Raw genomic sequence first — 20052 nt, forward strand, 5'->3', positions numbered from 1 at the left:
CAGGGCTTTTCAGTGATGGCACTTCCGTTGTGCTCCCATCTTCAACTTCCAGATTTAGTTGCTTGGTACAAACTTTGTATAGGCCCAGGGCTTCTCATTAAAGCTGCTTATGAATTTGGAGCATGCTTGCCAAAAGGTTACTGCCCCCCTCCACTTCGGCTTTGGACGTGATGTCTTCCAAGGCAGCAGTGGGGCTCTCCTGAATTGTGGCAGGCCCCACACGTCAAGCAGATCATACTTTGGACTTAATCTTTGGTGCATGGATGGATGTGGTTCTGACTTGGAAGGAGGAAGTGCCATGGTTGGATCACTGGATTTTGAAGGCCCAGCTGGGTATTATTATTAGTTTATTTATATTCCTCCCATTCCCCCGTAGGGGCTCATGGCGGAGCACAACATAAATAATAAAATCACATAATAATAAAAGTCCATTACAGTATTCAATAGAACAAAATAGCCTGGCAGAACAATATGATGAGATGGTGCAGGGGGTATCCCCCCCGCTCCTGCCAGGCCCGTAGTCACGGGGGCGGGGGACTGGAGGGACACGACCCCTACCACCAACACCCCCCCCCCCAGATCTTTATGGGCCCTCCTTTCCCAGTCCCCACTCTCTCTGTCGTCACTTTTCTCCCCGCGGCTCTGGCGGCCCCCCCTCCGTGCGGCTCCTCCCCTCCCTCCCTCCCACCCAGCCACCCACTCACCCACCGGGTGAAACTGAAGAGCGGACTCTTGCAAGGCGCCAACCCGTCGATCACATGATCGGCGGAAAAAGCCATGCTGGAAAGCCGATCACGTGATCGGCGAGAGGGGGCGCCTTATGAGAGCCCCAGAAGCCCGCTCTTTACAGTTTCGCCTGTTGGGTGAGTGGGTGGCTGGGAGGGAGGGGGAGGTGCCGTGCGGAGGGGGGCGGGGCTGCCAGGGCCTCGGGGAGATAAGTGGTGCCAGAGAGAGTGGGAGCTGCCGGGGGGGGGGGGCCTCTATCCAAATTTTTTTCCCGTATGCCCCCCCCCCAACTGGAATTTTCTGGCTACAGGCCTGCCTCCCACCCCCCGCATCTAGACAGTGAGCTAATCTACGCTTATCCATGGAGACTCATGGATCCAGTTGGATTCCAGAATGCTCTGCAGGATCTGGCGCCTCATTAGATGAGCTGACAGAGGAGTGGAATTCCTGTCTCTCTGAAGAAGAGGATGATATTGGATTTATATCTCGCCCTAGACTCTGAATTTCAGAGTCTCAGACAGGTCACAGTCTCCTTTTCCTCCCCCCCCCCCACAACAGACACCCTGTGAGGTAGGTGGGGCTGAGAGAGCTCTTACAGCAGCTGCCCTTTCAAGGACGACTCCTACGAGAGCTATGGCTGACTGAAGGCCGTTCCAACAGCTGCAAGTGGAGGAATGAGGAATCAAATCCGGTTCCCCAGATAAGAGTCTGCGCACTTAACCACAACACCATAGTGGCTCTCCAGGGTTAGATGGACCGGTGGTCTGGCTCTGTATAAAGAGGCTTTGTGTTTTCACCCAGGATGCACCCCTTTCATTGGGTAATGGACAGTGAATATATAAGGGGGGGACTAATTAAAAGCTGTCCGCATTTGACACAGGGGGGGGGTCATTACTTTTATCCTGTCCTGTCTTATTTGCTTGCTAAATGCGATACCGATGATGATGATGAAGAATGGTGACTTGGTGGCGTTTTTGTTCCCAGAAAAAACATTACCCTGAACTAGCGGAGGTGAAAGGCCGTGGTTCCAAATTGAACGCAAGGCTTAGAGAGCTTGCAGCGAAAGTTGAAGCGATGGAAGGAAGGCAGCCAATAAAGGTATGAGATTGTAACACTTCTTGCTCTGTAAAATACGTTAGGATGTTTGCCTGTGCTATTTTAGTCAAAGAAAGTTGTTTATCCACAAGGCCTCCGTAGGTGGAATATGTTGAGTCAACTGCATTTATTTAAGTGTTGAATTTTGTTTCATCTGCAAGATCTACCCACGTTCAATTAAATGGAGGAACTTTTCGTTAACTTAGTATTTTTTTTTTCCCCTGTGGTAAATGAAACAGCAGTGCAACCACTGGGCATCTGCTGAACATCTGGGCATTTTTGATGGTTTCTTCAAAGTGTTATCCAACTTTTAAACTCAGAGTTCTATGATAAGTTTGCTCTTTGTCTTCCTGAACATTTTGCCTTAAAATAAGAGATACAGGCCCTGCTATCAGACCTACACTGTAAGAATAGACACATAAGGGGAAGGAAGAGAAGATAGAGGATGGAAATCAGTTTATGAGAAAGAGAGAGAGAGAGATGCTTATTCACGGCAAAAGCCAGCAATATAGAATAAAATTATAGAATAAAATTAATTAAAAATATAAAAAAAATGTGTATTTCTGCAGGACATATATACATATGAAGCTGCCTTATACTGAATCAGACCCTTGGTCCATCGAAGTCAGTATTGTCTTCTTAGACTGGCAGTGGCTCTCCAGGTTCTCAAGCTGAGGTTTTTCACACCTGTTTGCCTGGACCCTTTTTTGGAGATGCCAGGGATTGAACCTGGGACCTTCTGCTTCCCAAGCAGATGCTCTACCACTGAGCCGCCGTCCCTCCCCTATATAGCAAGTTATATACTGATTAAAATGTCTTTTTCCCCCTCTTTAGAGTACAATGGATGTTCCTGTTCCAAAAGGTAAGTTGGTCCAGGGTACAGTGTCGCTTCAAGCATTAGGCGTGTTCTTAGCATCCATCATTGTATCCTGCTTTTCTCTCCAGCGGGGACCCAAAGTGGTTAATGACATTGTCCTTCTCTTAACAATCCTCACAACGATGATCCCATGAGGTGTAGGTTAGTCTGGGCGTGTGAGAGTTATCCAGGGAAGATAACTGGGTTTCTTAGTCAGATATTCTAAACACTACACCGTTTTGGCTATGCATGGGACTAACTTCTTGTGAGCATCCCATCATGTCCACCCAATGTAAACCTGTTTACTAGAAAGATTAGGCCTTGAGTGGCGCTTAGGGGTGGAATTCTAGCAGGAGCTCCTTTGCATATTAGGCCACACACCCCTGATGTAGCCAATCCCCCAAGAGCTTACAAGGCTCTTTTTTGTAAGTTCTTGGAGGATTGGCTACATCAGGGGTGTGTGGCCTAATATGCAAAGGAGCTCCTGCTCGAATTCTACTCCTGGTGGCACTTCTTTCCAGATTAGCATGTTGTCCTAAAATAACCGCCTGATGTCATCTAGAGATAAATGTGAGGGAGTTCAGTTAGTTCAACTGTGTTTGTTTCCCCAATCCTCCACATGCAGTCAGCTGGGTGATCTTGGGTCAGTCACAGTTCTCTCAGAGCTGTTCTCTCAAGAGCAGTTCTTGGGGAGCTCTCTCAGCTCCACCTAGGAAGGGAAGGAGGTGAACCAGTCTGAGGCTCTGGGTGCAGGGCGGGGTATAAATTCAACTCTTCTTCTTGATCATGGGGAGAATTATTGAAAAGTTTGTTAAAGGTTCAGGCATCAGGTACGATTTAGTTTTAAGTTTTGGAAGAATTTCAACACCGACTACCCCCATCATTGTTTATGGAAATCCTACGGGGTTTTTTGTTCACAGGAGTAGAATTATGAATAAAACATGGCTCCAGTTTAAACTTTCGTGTCTTCTTTCGTTTTGCAGATGATGAATATTCATTACAGAATTCAGACTGTTTTGTCACTTGGTTTACTGAAGGTGAGCTGGTAGAGCGAATGAATGAAGGCCCCGTACTCAAAGCTGTTAGATCTGTTTCACTTCCAGTAGTCACATTTGATCAGATCTGTAACATCCCTTGTTAAGAACTGGAGGAATGTTGTTTTGTGTAAACCGGGAACTTTGATGGCTTATAAACCATGAGCTGTGTTTGAGGAATGATTGGCAAGGGTTTATGGTTAATAAGCATTGTTAGATTATCTAGGTATCATCTAGGTACTCAAAAACAGTGTATATGACTAGGGTGCTTTAATACTGGTGTTTTATCAAATGCATGATGAGTAAGTGCATAGGGAGGTAATTGTTTTCTGTTCATCTGCATTTGAAATCGAGATTAAAAGATAAATCCTTCAACAAGCTTGGGTTACAGTGAAATACTCTGATACATAAAATTGACTTTGTTGCAGTGGAATACTCTTGATGGGCCTGTGGAGAAATGGCTGGTCTCCCGGGTAGTTGGCAACAGGCAGGGCTTGACAGTTCCCCCTCCCCCCACTGAGCTAAGAGCAAACAGGAGTAGGGAAGAAAGTAACCCATGGCCCTCTAGATCAGGGATGTCAAACATGCAGCCTGGGGGCCAAATCAGGCCCCCAGAGGGCTCCTATCAGGCTCCCAAGCAACTGGCTGTCATCTGCTTCCTTCTTCCTCTCTTTTGCTTCCTTCTGCATCACTGCTTGCTTTGCAAGGCTTGCTCAATCACACAGGAGGTACAAGCAAAACCTCTATTTTCTCTATTGACTGAGCCTCTGCCCTTGGGGAGGAAGAGGGGAAGGCAGAACTTGTTTTTCCAGGCTCTCTCAATCACACATCAGAGCTATTGAGCCAAGTCTCTCTTCCTTCTATTGGCTGAGGCTCCTCCACCTCCTGGAGAAGAAAGGAAAGAGCCAGAGCTTCCTTTGCCCATTTCCCCGAATCCCATGGGAGAAATATTAAGAAAGCACCTTTAAGACCAACAAGTACTAATGTTTTAAGTTTTTTTAAAAAAATATTTGTGCTTGTGTCCTTTATAAAGTTTAAATCCTTGCTGCCTAATCTTAAATAGGTATACACATGGCCTGGCCCAACATGGCCCGGCCCAACAAGGTCACATTTATATCAATTCCGACCCTCATAAGAAATGAGTTCGACACCCCTGCTCTAGATGTATCTCTCAAAAAATGTTAATGGGTCTTGCTACAGAAAATGAGATGGGCAAGTTCACCCCCCCCCCCCCGCTTCTGCAAGCAGGGAACTGAGGCTCAGAGGACTTTTTGCTAGACTGGCTACAGGAAGGAGCTTCCTGGAGACAACAGGAAAAGAAACTGTGACTGGGATCAAGAGGGAGGAGACACAGGTTTGTGACTTGCAAGGGGGAAGGTGGCCTCTCTTTTTCTTGGGATGCTAAGCCGAACAGGCCTCATGTCTGAGGTGGGGGGCAGGCAGCCATTTTTGGACCACACGGCTGTCCCAAAGAGCTGGGAGCAGCCATTCAGGTAACGAAAGGTCTTTATAGAAGTAGGACACCAACGATAAAGAGCCTGTCTTAATTGTCTACATTAACAGTTTATTGGTTTAAAAAATAAAATAAAGCATGAAACAGTACAATTATATATAAACTTACATAAGTCTGCAATTCTTAGATATTTATTAAAAATATATATATACTTCAAAGAGAGATAATATACTACTTATAAATAGTCAGTATCAACATTTTACCATAGAGCCTGTCTTAATTTTAACATCTAGTTAGGACATGTTCTAGAGAGAGAGAGGAGCTTGTGTTTTACACATTTCTTTCGTTCTTCCTTGCTTCAACCTAGTGTGGTGCTAAAATATGCTCATAAGCATTTTCTTTCTAATCAGTACTTAAAACTTTTGATTCTGGAAGCGGTTCTCTGTACCACATAGGCCTGTTTCAAACATGCTATTTTAAAAGGGAGCCCTAGGAGGGGAGAAGGTAAGAAGATGGCAACTGGCTATTCCCCCAGGAATCATATCGAATCATAGAGTTGGAAGGAACCTCCAGGGTCATCTAGTCCAACCCCCTGCACAATTTAGGAAACTCACAAACACCTCCCCCTAAATTAACAGGATTGCCATTGTTGTCAAATGGCCATCTAGCCTCTGTTTAAAAACCTCCTGAGGTAGCCTGTTCCACTGAGGAACCACTCTTAACTATCAGGAAGTTCTTCCTGATGCTGAGCCAGAAACTTTTCAGATTTAATTTCAACCCGTTGGTTCTGGTCCTACCTTCTGGAGCCACAGAAAGCAATTCTACACCATCTTCTATATGATAGCCCTTTAGGTACTTGAAGATGGTGATCATATCACCTCTCAGCCGCCTCCTCTCCAGGCTAAACATCCCCAGCTCCTTCAACCTTTCCTCATAGGACTTGGTCTCCAGACCCCTCGCCATCTTCGTCGCCCTCCTCTGGACCTGTTCCAGCTTGTCTATATCCTTCTTAAAATGTGGTGCCCAAAACTGAACACAGTACTCTAGATGAGGTCTTACCAGAGCAGAGTAAAGCGATACCATCACATCACATGATCTGGACACTATACTTCTGTTGATACAGCCCCAAATTGCATTTGCCTTTTTTAGCCACCGCATCACACTGTTGACTCATGTTCAGCGTATGATCCACTAAGACCCCTAGATCCTTTTAGCACATACTACTGCTAAGACAAGTCTCCCCCATTCTATAACCATGCATTGGATTTTTCCTACCTAAATGCAGAACTTTACATTTATCCCTGTTAAAATTCATTTTATTGGTTTTAGCCCAGTTTTTCAGCCTCTCAAGGTTATCCTGTATCCTGTTTCTGTCTTCTTCTGTGTTTGCAACCCCTCCCAATTTAGTATCATCTGCAAATTTAATAAGCATTCCCTTTATTCCTTCATCCAAATCATTGATAAAGATGTTGAACAAAACAGGTCCCAGGACAGATCCCTGAGGCACTCCACTTGTCACTCCTCTCCAAGAGGATGAGGAACCATTCACAAGCACTCTTTGGGTGTGATATGTCAACCAGTTACAGATCCACCTAATGGTAACAGGATCCAAACCACATTTTACCAACTTGTCAACAAGGATAGTATGTGGAACCTTATCAAAAGCCTTACTGAAATCAAAATAAACTATGTCTACAGCATTCCCCCGATCCAGCAAGATAGTCACTTTCTCAAAAAAAGATAGTTAGTCTGGCATGACTTGTTCTTGAGAAAACCATGTTGGCTCTTAGTAATCACATCCATTCTTTCTAAATGTTCCAGGACCGACTGATGATTTGTTCTAAAACTTTTCCAGGTATAGACGTCAAGCTGAAGGGTCGGTAGTTGCCTCTTTTTTCCCCTTCTTGAAGATGGGGACAACATTTGCCCGCCTCCAATCTTCCGGCAGCTCTCCTGTTCTCCAAGAATTCTCAAAAATAATAGCCAGAGGCTCAGAAATTACATCCGCAAGCTCTTTTAGAGCCCTTGGATGCAATTCATCTGGCCCTGAGGACTTAGTTTCATTTAAAGAAACTAGGTGTTTATGCACTACCCCTATGCTGATCCTAGGTTGGAACTTTATACCCTCCTTAAATGTTCTGTTTTTGCCATGTTGAGCACTGTTCTCAGAAGAGAAGACTGAGGAGAAGTAGGAATTGAGCAGTTCTGCCCTCTCTTCATTACCTGTTACAATTTCACTTTCTTGCCCTTGCAATGGGCCTACCATGTCCTTGCCCTTTTTCTTACTCTGAACATAAGAAAAGAACCCTTTTTTTGTTGTTTTTAGCATCTTTGGCCAGCCTAAGTTCATACTGAGCTTTAGCTTTCCTAACTTTTTCTTTACAAGCACTGGTGATTTGTTTATATTCATCCTTGGTTATAAGGCCCTCCTTCCAATTCCTGAAGGAGTCTTTTTTATTTCTCAAGTCTTTCGAGAGCTGTTTCCGGAGCCACTTTGACTTCTTTAGACTTTTTTCCATTTTTTCTTCTCATAGGAATAGTCTGTGATTGCGCTTTCAGTATTTCACTTTTAAGAAACTCCCACCCTTCCTGAATCCCCTTCCTCCTAAGTATTTCTGACCATGGGGTTTTATCCAGCATAGTTCTAAGTTTATCAAAGTTTGCCTTTCTGAAGTCCAACCTATAAGTCTGACTATGTATAGCTTTTCTCTTCCCTAAGACTGTAAATTCCAAAATCACATGGTCACTACTGCCCAGGGTGCCCACTATTTCTACTTCTTCAATCAATTCTTCCTTGTTGGTGAGAATCAAATCCAAGATAGCAGATCCCCTTGTTTCCTTCTTCACTTTCTGGAAAAGGAAGTTGTCAGCAAGACAAGTCAGGAATCTATTTGACTTTTCATTTTTAGCAGAGTTGGACTTCCAACAGATGTCTGGGTAATTGAAATCTCCCATGATCACTGTATCCCTTCTCTTGGAGAACTTTGCAATCTGTTGTAGGAGTATCTCATCCAAGTCCTCTGGCTGGCTTGGTGGTCTATTGCAAACCCCCACAATAATATCACTGTTATTTCTTACTCCTTTTATTTTTACCCAGAGACTCTCAACTGAGCTGCCATGCTCAGATTCACATATTTCCATACAAGTGTATACCTCCTGCACATATACTGCTACGCCTCCGCCCTTTCTCATTTGCCTGTCCCTTTTAAATAAGTTGTACCCCTGAATCCTAATATTCCAGTTGTGAGTGTCATCCCACCATGTTTCAGTAAGGCCTATTATGTCATAGTCTCCTTCCTTTATTAGGACTTCCAGTTCCTCCTGTTTGTTTCCCATACATCGGAATCCACGTTTTATGCATCCCGAGGGTTTGGTTTCTGTACAGGCCTGCAAGTTAACATTACCTAGCGTATGTGCCCCTCTCTGCAAATCTTTAATGTTCTTATCCCCAGTTTCTGGCATCATACGAGGCTTTGAATTATTGTCTCACTCCCCTATACCAGGGGTCCTCAAACTTTTTAAATAGGGGGCCAGTTCACTGTCCCTCAGACTGTTGGAGGGCCGGACTGCCGTTACTGTACAAGGCCGCGGGCCGTCAGTTCTCCGTCTTCTGCATCTCTCTCCGTTCCCCACACCACACACCCTGGCCTGGGAACTCACCTCACCTCGGTATCACCTCACACTCTGTCTCCGCCGCCTCAGCCCAGTGCCGGAAGTGTGCGTTGCTAACGCGAGTTTAGGTCGAACGTCACTTCCGGTCTGATTTTGCCATAACCCGGCGGGCCGCATAAACGTCCTCAGCGGGCCGCATCTGGCCCGCGGGCCGTAGTTTGAAAACCCCTGCCCTATACAATTTAGTTTAAAGCCCTCCTTATTAGGTTAGCAAGGCTGTTACCAAGCTCACAAGACATTAATCTTTCCCCATGGGAGCTAGGTGCTGGGCTGGTGGAGGGACACTGAAGCGAGGCCTGTTCCTCTCAGCAGGGAATCCCTATATTGATCAGGTGATGGTGGCAGCTACTGTGGCAGACAAAGGAAAAGCCCCTCTAGGGAGTTGGGAACCCCCTAAGAGGGCAGGGCAGGTTTGCAGTGGGTGCATTCTGCCTCCGTGCCCTTTGTACTAGATCAGGAGTGGCCAAACTTACTTAACATAAGAGCCACATAGAATAAACATCAAATGTTTGAGAGCCGCAAGACATGAACGTCAGATGTTTGAGAGCCGTAAATGAGGGAGGGAGAAAGAAAGAAAGAAACTTTAACTTTAAATGAATTTTCCAAACTGCCGGCTGGCTTGGATAAGTGATTTTGGATAAGTGATTTAAAGAGACAAACGCCTTATCCAAGCTAGCCGACCAGGTGGTAGAGGCTTCAAGAGCCACACAATATGTGTGGAAGAGCCACAGTTTGGCCAACCCTGTACTAGATGAAATAGCCTTGAGTCCCACTTCTTCCATATTTTGGGGTATGCGGCAGTAACCTTTAAAAGTCCCGCCTCTCGTCCAGGGCTGTGAACCAATCCTTGTGATCTAGGTCAAATGACTTCATATGCTCAATTTTTTTTAGATGATAAAGGGAAAGAGAAGAAGAATGAAGATTCTAAACCTGCAGCAAAGGAAGCGTCAAAGGATAAGTACGTTTTAAGATAGTTAACAGCTTATTTGGAAAAATCAGGGGAGGTGTCCATTTTAATCTGTGGTAGCAAAGTAGACAGAAGTTCAGTGGCACCATAAAGACTTACAGCATTTACTTCAGGAGGGTCGAACTGGGAGAAATACTGTTATTCAGTTGCTGCTGGGCTCCTATTTAGTTTGGAGTAGCCTTAAGAAACCTCAAGAAGAAAATCTTTCTGCGGGGATGTGTCTGCTCAAAACCCCTTCAGTTATCTAATGAGTCAGTGGCTAGTGTTTTATATGGCATATGTGTGTTTCCTTCTCCCACTGCTGGTCTTTCCTTCCCCTGTGCTGGTCTTATGGGGACTGTTATTCCCAGGGTTTTCTTTTTTTTAAAAAAAAAGTCTCCTCCTGTGGTATAGTGCATACATATGTATTTTACCTTTCTGTGCAAAGAAAGTATTAAGAGTTTTAATGAAGGTGTTTGTGTAACATTTGTTGTGTAACATTTGTTCTGATGTTTGTTCTCTATGGCTCTTATGTTAAGCAAGTTTGGCTGCCCCTGGCCTGTAGCATTCAAAGCACAAGTGAGTGTCTTCTAGGGCAGTGACTCCCAACCTTTTTGGCACCATGGACCGGTTTAATGGAAGACCGGTGTGGGGGTGGTGGTACTGGGGTTTATGCCGCCCCAGGCTGGCCCCTGCCCCCGTGGGGGTTTTTAAATGGGGGGGGGAGACTGGGACTGTTTCTGCCACCTCCCCGCTAGGTGGCCAGGTAGCAGAAGGCCAATCTGCCTCCTCCCCCCATTTAAAGACCCTCATCAGAGGCTGCACTGCCTCTTTCATTTGTCCGGGTCCCAGGTGTGTGGGGGCGGTGTGGTGCCTCTGCCTTGCTCCGCGGCCCAGTTGCTAGAAGGCCATGGACCGGGACTAGTCCACGGTCTGGTGATCGGGGACCCCTTTTCTAGGGGATGCATTGTTGGTTGCTAGGAGACTCAAGTGCTCTCCCTGATACCTTCAAGTCCAGTTGTTAGTGCTTCTCAGTTCAGAAGGTATATCCGTCCACCTCTTTGATTGGATTTGCAGACTTCAGAAAACATCGCTTTGGCAGCTGCTTCCACCGCAGCACACGGATCTTTACCATGTGACTGAAGGTAACCTGCAGCAGCCGTTTGGGGCCTGCCCCCACTACACTGTGTCAGGATTCCAAACGTGCCCACAAAAAGTTTGGGGACTCCTGCTTTACAGTGCAACAAGTAAAGAACAGGGCCCTGGCTCAAGTATTTTACATTCAAAATTGAGATTGGGAGACTTTTGCAATGGAGGGCAGAAGGGTAATGAGGTAAGCTTAATGAGTCAGCCCATTCATTGCTTAAATGAGCCAGCAGAGGTTCAGGAACCCCCTTGGGTTTTTGCAGCTGCAGAACCGGGGTGGGGATTGTTGAGAACCTTGATTGTGGATTGAGATTTCATGGGGAAAAGGGAAATGTGACAAGGTGTTTGAAAGTGGAAGAGACAGAGAAAGCAGTCAGAGACTTTGTCGATGTTTTGCAAAAGTATTTCAGTCAAGCACAGAACGTACAGGGTTGTTGAAGGGAGCAGGAAGCTGCACTCTTACCATCTCAGCCCGGATTCATATTGTTTTCCCAGTTACTACAGTTCTTTTTTGCCCCCGAAGACAGGTACATGTTGTTTCATAGACTTCTTTTTTCCTTTAAATTTTATGAAGGGGTGAGGATAGCAGCAAATCGGAAGATAAAAAGGAGTCAGAGCAGGTAATTTAGTGCTTTCTTATTTTAAATTGCTTAAATTATCTTGACTGTTGGATTTTATCGGTTTTATTTTGATTTTACTATGTTGTCAGCTGCCCTGAGCCCACTTGTGGGGTAGGGCGGGATGCAAGTTAAATAAATAAATGCTCACTGGAATATTTTAGCAGTGTTTTGTTTTTCTTAAAATCTAATTTTAAAATACCGAGTACCCTCAGACCATGCGTATCGTATCTATTTGGATGAAAAAGTACCTTTTTTACAATACCGACACTCTCAAAATAAAGCAATTTCTCATATGTCAATGGCTCTTTATATTCTCAGTAGTTAAGAAGACGTTCTTGCATAGTGTTCTGTTATGTGTACTACAAGCTTTCAGACCAGATCTGTGACGTGTGTTTTCTAGAGTGCCACACAGCAGCAAAACGCCTTGATCGTAGATGCTGGCTCCGATTCAGATGAATTCACTAACAATGAAGGGCTGCTGTGCTACTTGGTAGGTGGTTAAATTGTGCTGTGGCTTCGCTGGGAAAGATAAAAAACTTGATGTGTAAGTTAGTGATAAGGAGAGACCCAAACTCCATGGCAGAGGATGTTATCAGGCTCAGAAAAAATTCTGCCTTGACACCTAAACTTGTACAACTGCCATGTTTGAGAGAGCCAGTTTGGCGTAGTGGTTAAGTGCGTGGACTCTTATCTGGGAGAACCGGGTTTGATTCCCCACTTCTCCACTTGCAGCCACTAGAATGGCCTTGGGTCAGCCATAGCTCTCTCAGAGCTGTCCTTGAAAGGGCAGCTGCTGTAAGAACTCTCTCAGCCCCACCTACCTCACAGGGTGTCTGTTGTGGGGGGGAGGGAAGGTAAAGGAGACTGTGATCGCTCTGAGACTGAGATTCAGAGTATAGGGCGGGATATAAATCCAATATCTTCTTCTAGTAGTCTGTATTAGACTGCATGAACCAATTGTCGGACTTGGTGCAAGAGTGGCTTCATATATTCCTATGTGAGCTCAGATATTGGTAATGATAAGTCACAGTTCACCATTATTACTGACAATGGTGGTGGAGTTCGTGATTCTCATGCAGTACTGTTGATGTATGTGGTACTTTATACAATATAAAGCAGAAAGAAGAGATTTCTGCTCTGGAGAATTTAGAAGCCAAATTTCAACCAACAAAGAGAGGGACAAGAAACCAAGGGAAACAGTGCATGGAGGAGAGAAAATGTACATGCATCATTACTCTTGTTTAGATACATATGTAACGTCTGAAAATTTTGAAGTCATGGGGGGAAATGTTTTCTTTGTATGTGTGTAAATTTTAGGTACTACTGAAATTATACAGTAATTACATTTTCATGTTTCTGAACTAATTCCAATGCTTTAGCAAAATAAATTGCATCATTTACAACATAGTAAAGCGTAACATCTTAATTGATAGTCATCGATGTGAATTTTAAAATGTGCATGCCTTTATTTTCAGCAAGCAAAATTGGGAATACACTCAGTATGTCAAACAGATGCAAACTGCTGCACCCTATGCACCCTTAGTGTATGTACTAGGGGTGTGCACACTTTGGTGTAGTGGTTAAGTGTGTGGACTCTTGTCTGGGAGAACCGGGTTTGATTCCCCACTCCTCCACTTGCACCTGCTAGCATGGCCTTGGGTCAGCCATAGCCCTGGCAGAGGTTGTCCTTGAAAGGGCAGCTGCTGTGAGAGCCCTCTCCAGCCCCACCCACCTCACAGGGTGTCTGTTGTGGGGGAGGAAGGGAAAGGAGATTGTGAGCCGCTCTGAGACCCTTTGGAGTGGAGGGTGGGATATAAATCCAATATCTTCATCTACCTCACAGGGTGTCTGTTGTGGGGGAGGAAGGTAAAGGAGATTGTGAGCCGCTCTGAGACTCTTTGGAGTGGAGGGCAGGATATAAATCCAATATCTTCATCTACCTCACAGGGTGTCTGTTGTGGGGGAGGAAGGTAAAAGAGATTGTGAGCCACTCTGAGACTCTTCGGAGTGGAGGGCAGGATATAAATCCAATATCTAATCTAATCAGTCTAACACACACAAATCTGTATTTTTCGGGTTTGTGCATACCAAACCCCCAAAATATAGGTATATACTGATATTCCCAAATCCCAGTATTGGCATGATATTGGTATTTGGGAAATAATTGGTATTGCCCAATTTATTTAAAGACCTTCCCTTCCCTCCCTGAGTTGCACTGCAATAGCAACATGCTTCAGCAAGGGAAGGTCTTTAAAGAGAACTATCTTCTCCTTCTTTGCGGAAGTGTTCCACTGCTTCGCCATGACATGGGGAGGGGAGGGAAGGTATACAGCTTGGCTTTGAAAAAGCCATTTAAAAGGAACTTTCCCTGTAAATGGCTTTTGTAAAGTCAAGCTGCACACAAGGAACCTGAAAGTGGCACAAGTTCATGTACAAGGTGGTGGGTGAACCCGAGCCACTTTGGCTAAGCCTGAATAAAAGCCGAATAATATTGAGTTCTATTTGGGCTCAGCTAGATCGGTAGCTGAATCAGATTAGAAAATCTGATGTGGCTGAATAAGTACCTGAAAAATACTGATACGTTATTTTTGGGGGGTATTTATTCTGCTCGGCATATACCAAGTGCACGCGCCTAGTATGTAACTGTAGTTTTTGCCATCTGGTAGGAAGAGGTGAGAAGAAATAAAAGTTGAAAATACAGAAGAAGTAAAAGTTGTCAATGCAATGTATGTAGTAGAGAAAAGCCAGGGTGACATATGGACAGAAACCATCGCATGTAGTCACAATATGACCACTAGTATATTTCCATATAAAATTATACTTATTAATACTGAAATCATTGAAGTTTTAAATAGTGGCTGATTCTGCACTAACCTTGCTCCATGCCAGGTTTCCGTTTCTCTTCAGAGCAAGCGAGCGATTTTGCACCAGCTGCTCCGCACTGCCATTTTGCGCAGGGGAAACCCACGATTTGCTGTGCCACAGTGTAAACCTGAAAAAAACACATGTTTATGCTGCGGCGGGGCAAATCGCGGATTTCCCCCACGCAAAATGGCAGCACGGAGCAGTTGGCGCGAAATCACTAGCTTGCTCTGGAGAGAAACGGAAGCCTGGTGCGGAGCACGGTTAGTGCGGAATCAGCCGGTGTTAATATCTTACATGTTGCAGCATATGCATTCACTTATTAAAATATTTATGTACCGTTTTTCCTTGTGGTTCAAGGCAGCTTGCAATCATACTTAAAACATTTTCAGTTACAACCCAAGTGAAATATTATAAGAACATCAGAAGAGCCCTGCTGGGTCAGACCAGTGGTCCATCAGCGTTCTGTCTCACACAGTGGTCAACCAGTTCTCTGGATGACCAACAACAAGGCATAGAGGCCGAGGCCTTTCCCTGATGTTGCCTCCTGGCTCTGGGATTCAGGGGTGTAGTGCCTCTGAATGGAGGGGTTCCCCTCAGTCACCATAATAGCCACTGATAGCCCTCTATTCCATGAATCTACCTAATTCCCTTCTAAATCTGCTTATTCCTCTGGCTATCACTGCATCCTCCGGCAGGGAATTCCACATTTTAATCACTCTCTGGCCATTCTTATGGACTGGGAGGGACAGTGGCTCAGTTGTAGAGCATCTGCTTGGGAAGCAGAAGGTCCCCGGTTCATTCCCTGGCATCTCCCAACTAAAAAGGGTCCAGGTAATAGGTGTGAAAAACCTCAGCTTGAGACCCTGGAGAGCCGCTGCCAGTCTGAGTAGACAATACTGACTTTGCTGGACCGAGGGTCTGATTCAGTATAAGGCAGCTTCATATGTTCGAAATAAGTCACATTTAAGCATAAATTTATCTTTGGCAATATTGTCTATGCCTATAGTATACCTAGGAATACCTGTAAATCATCCTACAAAAATCTTCATACTACACATTTTGAATGTGTCTGAAGAGGCATTTCATTCATTCAAGGAGGGAAAATGATTCATAGTAGTTTCTGTGTCCCCTCCCCCCCCCCCCCGTCAGCCCCCAAATTACTGGAGGTTTTTTTTTCCATTGGAAAAATGTTTCCTTGGGGTGGGGAACTTTTTTCTCTAGGACTTCACATCTCTCTGACACAGGTACGCCTGTGGGTGAGCTAATGCAAGAGTGCAAACACTGTACCTGAAGACAGGTACATGTTTCATAGATTTCTTTTTCCTTTAAATTTTATAAAGGGGTGAGAATAGCAACAAATCAGAAGATAAAAAGGAGCCAGGGCAGGTAATTTAGTGCCATATTATTTAAAATGGTTTAACAAAGATGCTGGCAGAGGTTTGAGATGCTGATGTCTTTGACCAAGAACTATTTATGTTTGCGCACTTATGGTCAGGCTGGTTTAGTCTGGTTTTATGTTCCAGCTAGTCTGAGTATTCTGCCTGCTTAAATACCTTCGAAACATTTGCTTTTTTGAGCTCCCAACATGCCAGTGAAAAGCTGGATTTTTGTTCCATTATGTTTGTTATTAAAATCTTTGCATCTCTTTCCAGAGAAGTTTTGAAATCGTGGATGAAGATGATGCGGCGTTTATACTGAAGGTTACTCAGAAACTTACGGATGCACTGATTATGTATCGGGAGAAAATCTCAGGAAGAAAAGTAATTTCCTTAGTATTCCTAATTTTTAAATGCTGTAATTTAGCTATGGCCATTGAAATGCTACACTCAGAGCAAATGTGTCCTGTTACACAAAATTTAAATTCCCCAATACGGTAGAATTTGCTGCTTGAGTCATGGCTCCCTCCAGTGTCAAAACTGTACATTCCCCCTTGCTTTGTGGCATCTTGAATTCTTTTACAATAGGGATACTCAAGTATGGGACCTGTGGAGAACTGCTGGAGACTCTTGTTTTCTTCCTGTATCCCTCTCCCCACACTGTTTCTTCTTTCTCTCTCCCAGCAGAGACCTTTCCTGATTATTTTTCTTCCACCCCACCCAACTTTTCTCCCTTTCTCACAATGCACGAACTTGTGGACCCTCCATGAAATTGCTGAGCAGTCGAGTTAGAACAAATAAAAGGAAGTACTCCTTCACCCAAAGGGTGATTAACACGTGGAATTCACTGCCACAGGAGATGGCGGCGGCTACAAGCATAGACGGCTTCAAGAAGGGATTGGACAAACGTATGGGGCAGAGGTCCATCAGTGGCTGTTAGTCACAGGGTATAGATGGGAGAACCGTCGACTGAGGGGTGACATGATTAAGGTTTACAAGATTATGCATGGGATGGAGAAGGTAGAGAAAGAAGTCCTTTTCTCCCTTTCTCACAATATGAGAACTTGTGGACATTCAATGAAATTGCTGAGCAGTCGGGTTAGAATTGATAAAAGGAAGTACTTCCTCACCCAAAGGGTGATTAACACATGGAATTCAGTGCTACAGAAGGTGGTGGCAGCTACAAGCATAGCCAGCTTCAAGAGGGGATTGGATAAGCATATGGAGCAGAGGTCCATCAGTGGCTATTAGCCACAGCTTATCGTTGGAACTCTGTCTGGGGCAGTGATGCTCTGTATTCTGGGTACTTGGGGGGGCACAGTGGGAGGGCTTCTAGTGTCCTCCTTCCTTCCCATGAGCAGCCTCTTCCTTTGTCTTCTCTTCCACCCACCTAGTCACCTTTTTTGATTCTCCTCTCTTCAGCTTCTCCTCTCTTTCCCTGCTTCCTTCCCTCCATCTGTGTTTTACCTTTTTCAATCTCTCTCATCCCCTTGCCTTTGTTTGACAGAAGCCAAAGCTTGGCTTGCTCAGCAGCATTGGAATGGTTGCCTAGTAATCCCCCCAGTGGCTACCGAAATCTCAGTGAGCGTTCATCTTTTATAGCAAGAAATGTGGCTTTTGTTGTTTGAGGGGTGTTTTAACTTCCACCTTGTACTTTTCAAAGATTTCAGATATTTCTGAAAATTGGGGTTTATCCCAGGTCTGTAGAAGAATCTCCTCCTCCTCCTCTGTCTCCAGACCCAGATGTGGAGGTTTTGATTCAGACTCTAGGGCAGGGGTGTCAAACATCTGGCCCAGGGGCCGAATCAGGCCCCCGACAGCTCCTGTCAGGCCCCCAATCAACTGGCTGTCATCTGCTTCTTTCTCCCTCTCTCTTGCTTCCTTCTGTGTAACAGGTTGCTTTGCCAGGCTTGCTCAATCGCACAGGAGCTACAGAACAAAACCTCTATTTTCTCCATTGGCTGCGGCTCCTCCCTTGGGAAGGCGGGTGGGGAGGAAGAGCTTGCTTTGCCAGGCTATCACAATCGCATAGCAGAGCTACTGAGCCAAGCCTCTTTTCCTTCTGTTGGCTGAGGCTCCTCCCCCTCCTGGTCCCATAGGGAATGAAGGAAAGAGCCAGAGCTTCCTTTCCCCAGTTCCCTGGATCCCATTGGAGAAATACAAAGAAAGCACCTTTAAGATCAATGAGTGCTAATGTTTTAAGTTTTTTTTTAAAAATCTTTAAAAGTGTTTGTCTATGTCCTTTATAAAGTTTATATCTCTGCTACCTTATCTTAAATAGATATACATATGGCTTGGCCCAACCTGACATGGCCCGGCTCAACAAGATCTCATTTATGTCAGATCTGGCCCTCATAACAAATAGGTTCGACACCCCTGCTCTAGGGGCTGGTTCAGAACTGAATGGTAAAGCCACAAAAGAGATAGAAGCAGTGAAGAGAATCAATTATATTTAGGACTCTGAAACCAGAGAGCAACTTAAGGTGCTAAATGAGGGAAGGACAGACATCGCAACTGCCCTGTTGCCTCCCCTTCTTTTTTAATGGTCCAAATGAGACTTGGGCACCTCACTGCATGTAAAGATGTGAAAACTACAGACACATATAGAGGTGGGTCACGTATCTAGCGTCAGGGCACGTGGTGCGAATTCGTTGTCTTTACCATCTGGACCATGAAAAGAGAAAGCAGGAGTCGTTAGCAATTCTTATGTCACTCGTTTCCTATAGACTTCTTCATAATGTTTTTGAGACACCCTGATATGTTAATGCCCGAAGGAGCCTGATGTGGTTTTTGGAAATCTCTGACTTCAAAGTACAAAATGGGCTATATTGCTTTGAGGCTGGGGGCTCATGAAATACTGGGGTTTTAAATGCTGCCTTTCTGGCAAAGCAGAACCTGTTTTGACATTATGTGGAGGCAGATCCATTGCAAGCTTTCACTAAGAAATACACAGTCACAAACTGAACTGATGCATGCTTAACTCTTTATACGAGAAGGGGCTTAGAGATAGATGGTCGTGCTTAGAATGCACATCTTGCTCTCTCTCTCTTTTTGTTTTTAGAAGACCATTATTGGTGAACATGCAGAGCAGCCAACTTTTGTGGGAGCTTATGGATCTCAGGCTGGTAAGACGGCTTATGGCAAATGCATAAAGCATGTAAAAGAGGTCAAAGGGAGCCCCTGGGAAGCAGACGGGGAGGTGGCTGGGGCTACCAGTGGGACAGAGTCCATTATTAAAGAGGGTTACATTGAAGAGACACCGGCCCGTAGCCAGAAAACTTTAAATGGGGGGGGGGCCCAGGAAATAAAAATTTAGGTGGTGGGGCCGTGGGACAGGTGAGCGAGAAAGGCGGCGGGTGACTAGGGAAAGCAGGCGAGGAAAGTGGCGGGCGACTGAGAAAGGCGGTGGGTGGGCAAGGAAGACAGCAGGCAGGTGAGAAAGGCGGTGGGTGGGTGGCCAAGGAAGGCGGTGGGCGACCGAGGAAAGCAGGGAGCAGGCAAGGAAGGCGGGTGGGCAAGAAAAGTGGGGGGCAGGAGAGAAAGACAAGTAAGGAAGGCAGCAGGCAACCGAGAAAAGCTCGGTTGGTGACTGAGAAAGGCAATGGGCAGTAGAGAAAGGCAGCAGGTGGCCAAAGAAGGCGACAGGCGGGCAAGAAAGGCAAGCGAGGAAGGCAGCGGGCGAGCAGTGGAAGGGCCAGAAAGGTAAAGCGGGGGAGATTACTGGGGTCTGGTCCCTCCCAGGGCCCCCCACAGCTACGGGCCTGAAGAGACAAACCATTATCAATCCAAGCTCGACGCATTTATCCAACAGAAGATGCAGAAACCTGGAAAAGATGAGCAATAAGTCGTGAGTGCTCTTCCATTTGCATTAGATCTCCCAAGAGATGATAAAGGAAAAGCTTATTCTAGAATGGGATTCCCAACCTTTTCCAGCCTGTGGGCACCTTTGGAATTCTGACTCAGGGTGGTGGGCGCGGGCTCAAAATGGCTGCAGCAGGAGGAGGAGCTTAACCACAAAATGTCCTTGGAGGGAAGTTATGGACCATCCTCATAGGAACCCTTCAGCATTTCAGGCCAGACCCTGTTTAGCAGGATGCCTTTTAAAATACTTACGTTGTTTAGAAATATTTTCTTGCAGAAAGACTGTGTAGGTTCAGTCATGCTATAAGTCAGGGGTGGGGAACCTCCATTCCCGAGGGCTGTATACGGCCCTCAAGGTCACTTGGTGTGGCCCTCGAGGATTGCTGTACATAGATTGCCATG

General features: G+C 45.3%; 1 protein-coding gene across 1 annotated transcript in view; it reads left to right on the forward strand.

Annotated features, from left to right (window-relative positions):
• The window catches only part of LOC132577947 (uncharacterized), a 46252-nt gene that overhangs the window by 18188 nt on the left and 8012 nt on the right, over positions 1 to 20052 (forward strand). Inside the window, exons 8-15 of the mRNA XM_060247737.1 lie at positions 1711 to 1824; positions 2656 to 2683; positions 3661 to 3714; positions 9728 to 9794; positions 11503 to 11548; positions 11949 to 12038; positions 16066 to 16173; positions 18851 to 18914. Coding sequence (XP_060103720.1) covers positions 1711 to 1824; positions 2656 to 2683; positions 3661 to 3714; positions 9728 to 9794; positions 11503 to 11548; positions 11949 to 12038; positions 16066 to 16173; positions 18851 to 18914 — 571 coding nt within the window. The remainder of the gene's footprint in view (positions 1 to 1710; positions 1825 to 2655; positions 2684 to 3660; positions 3715 to 9727; positions 9795 to 11502; positions 11549 to 11948; positions 12039 to 16065; positions 16174 to 18850; positions 18915 to 20052) is intronic.

The sequence above is a fragment of the Heteronotia binoei genome, chromosome 10 (genome assembly GCF_032191835.1).
Source record: "Heteronotia binoei isolate CCM8104 ecotype False Entrance Well chromosome 10, APGP_CSIRO_Hbin_v1, whole genome shotgun sequence".
NCBI classification, from domain to species: Eukaryota; Metazoa; Chordata; class Lepidosauria; order Squamata; family Gekkonidae; genus Heteronotia; species Heteronotia binoei.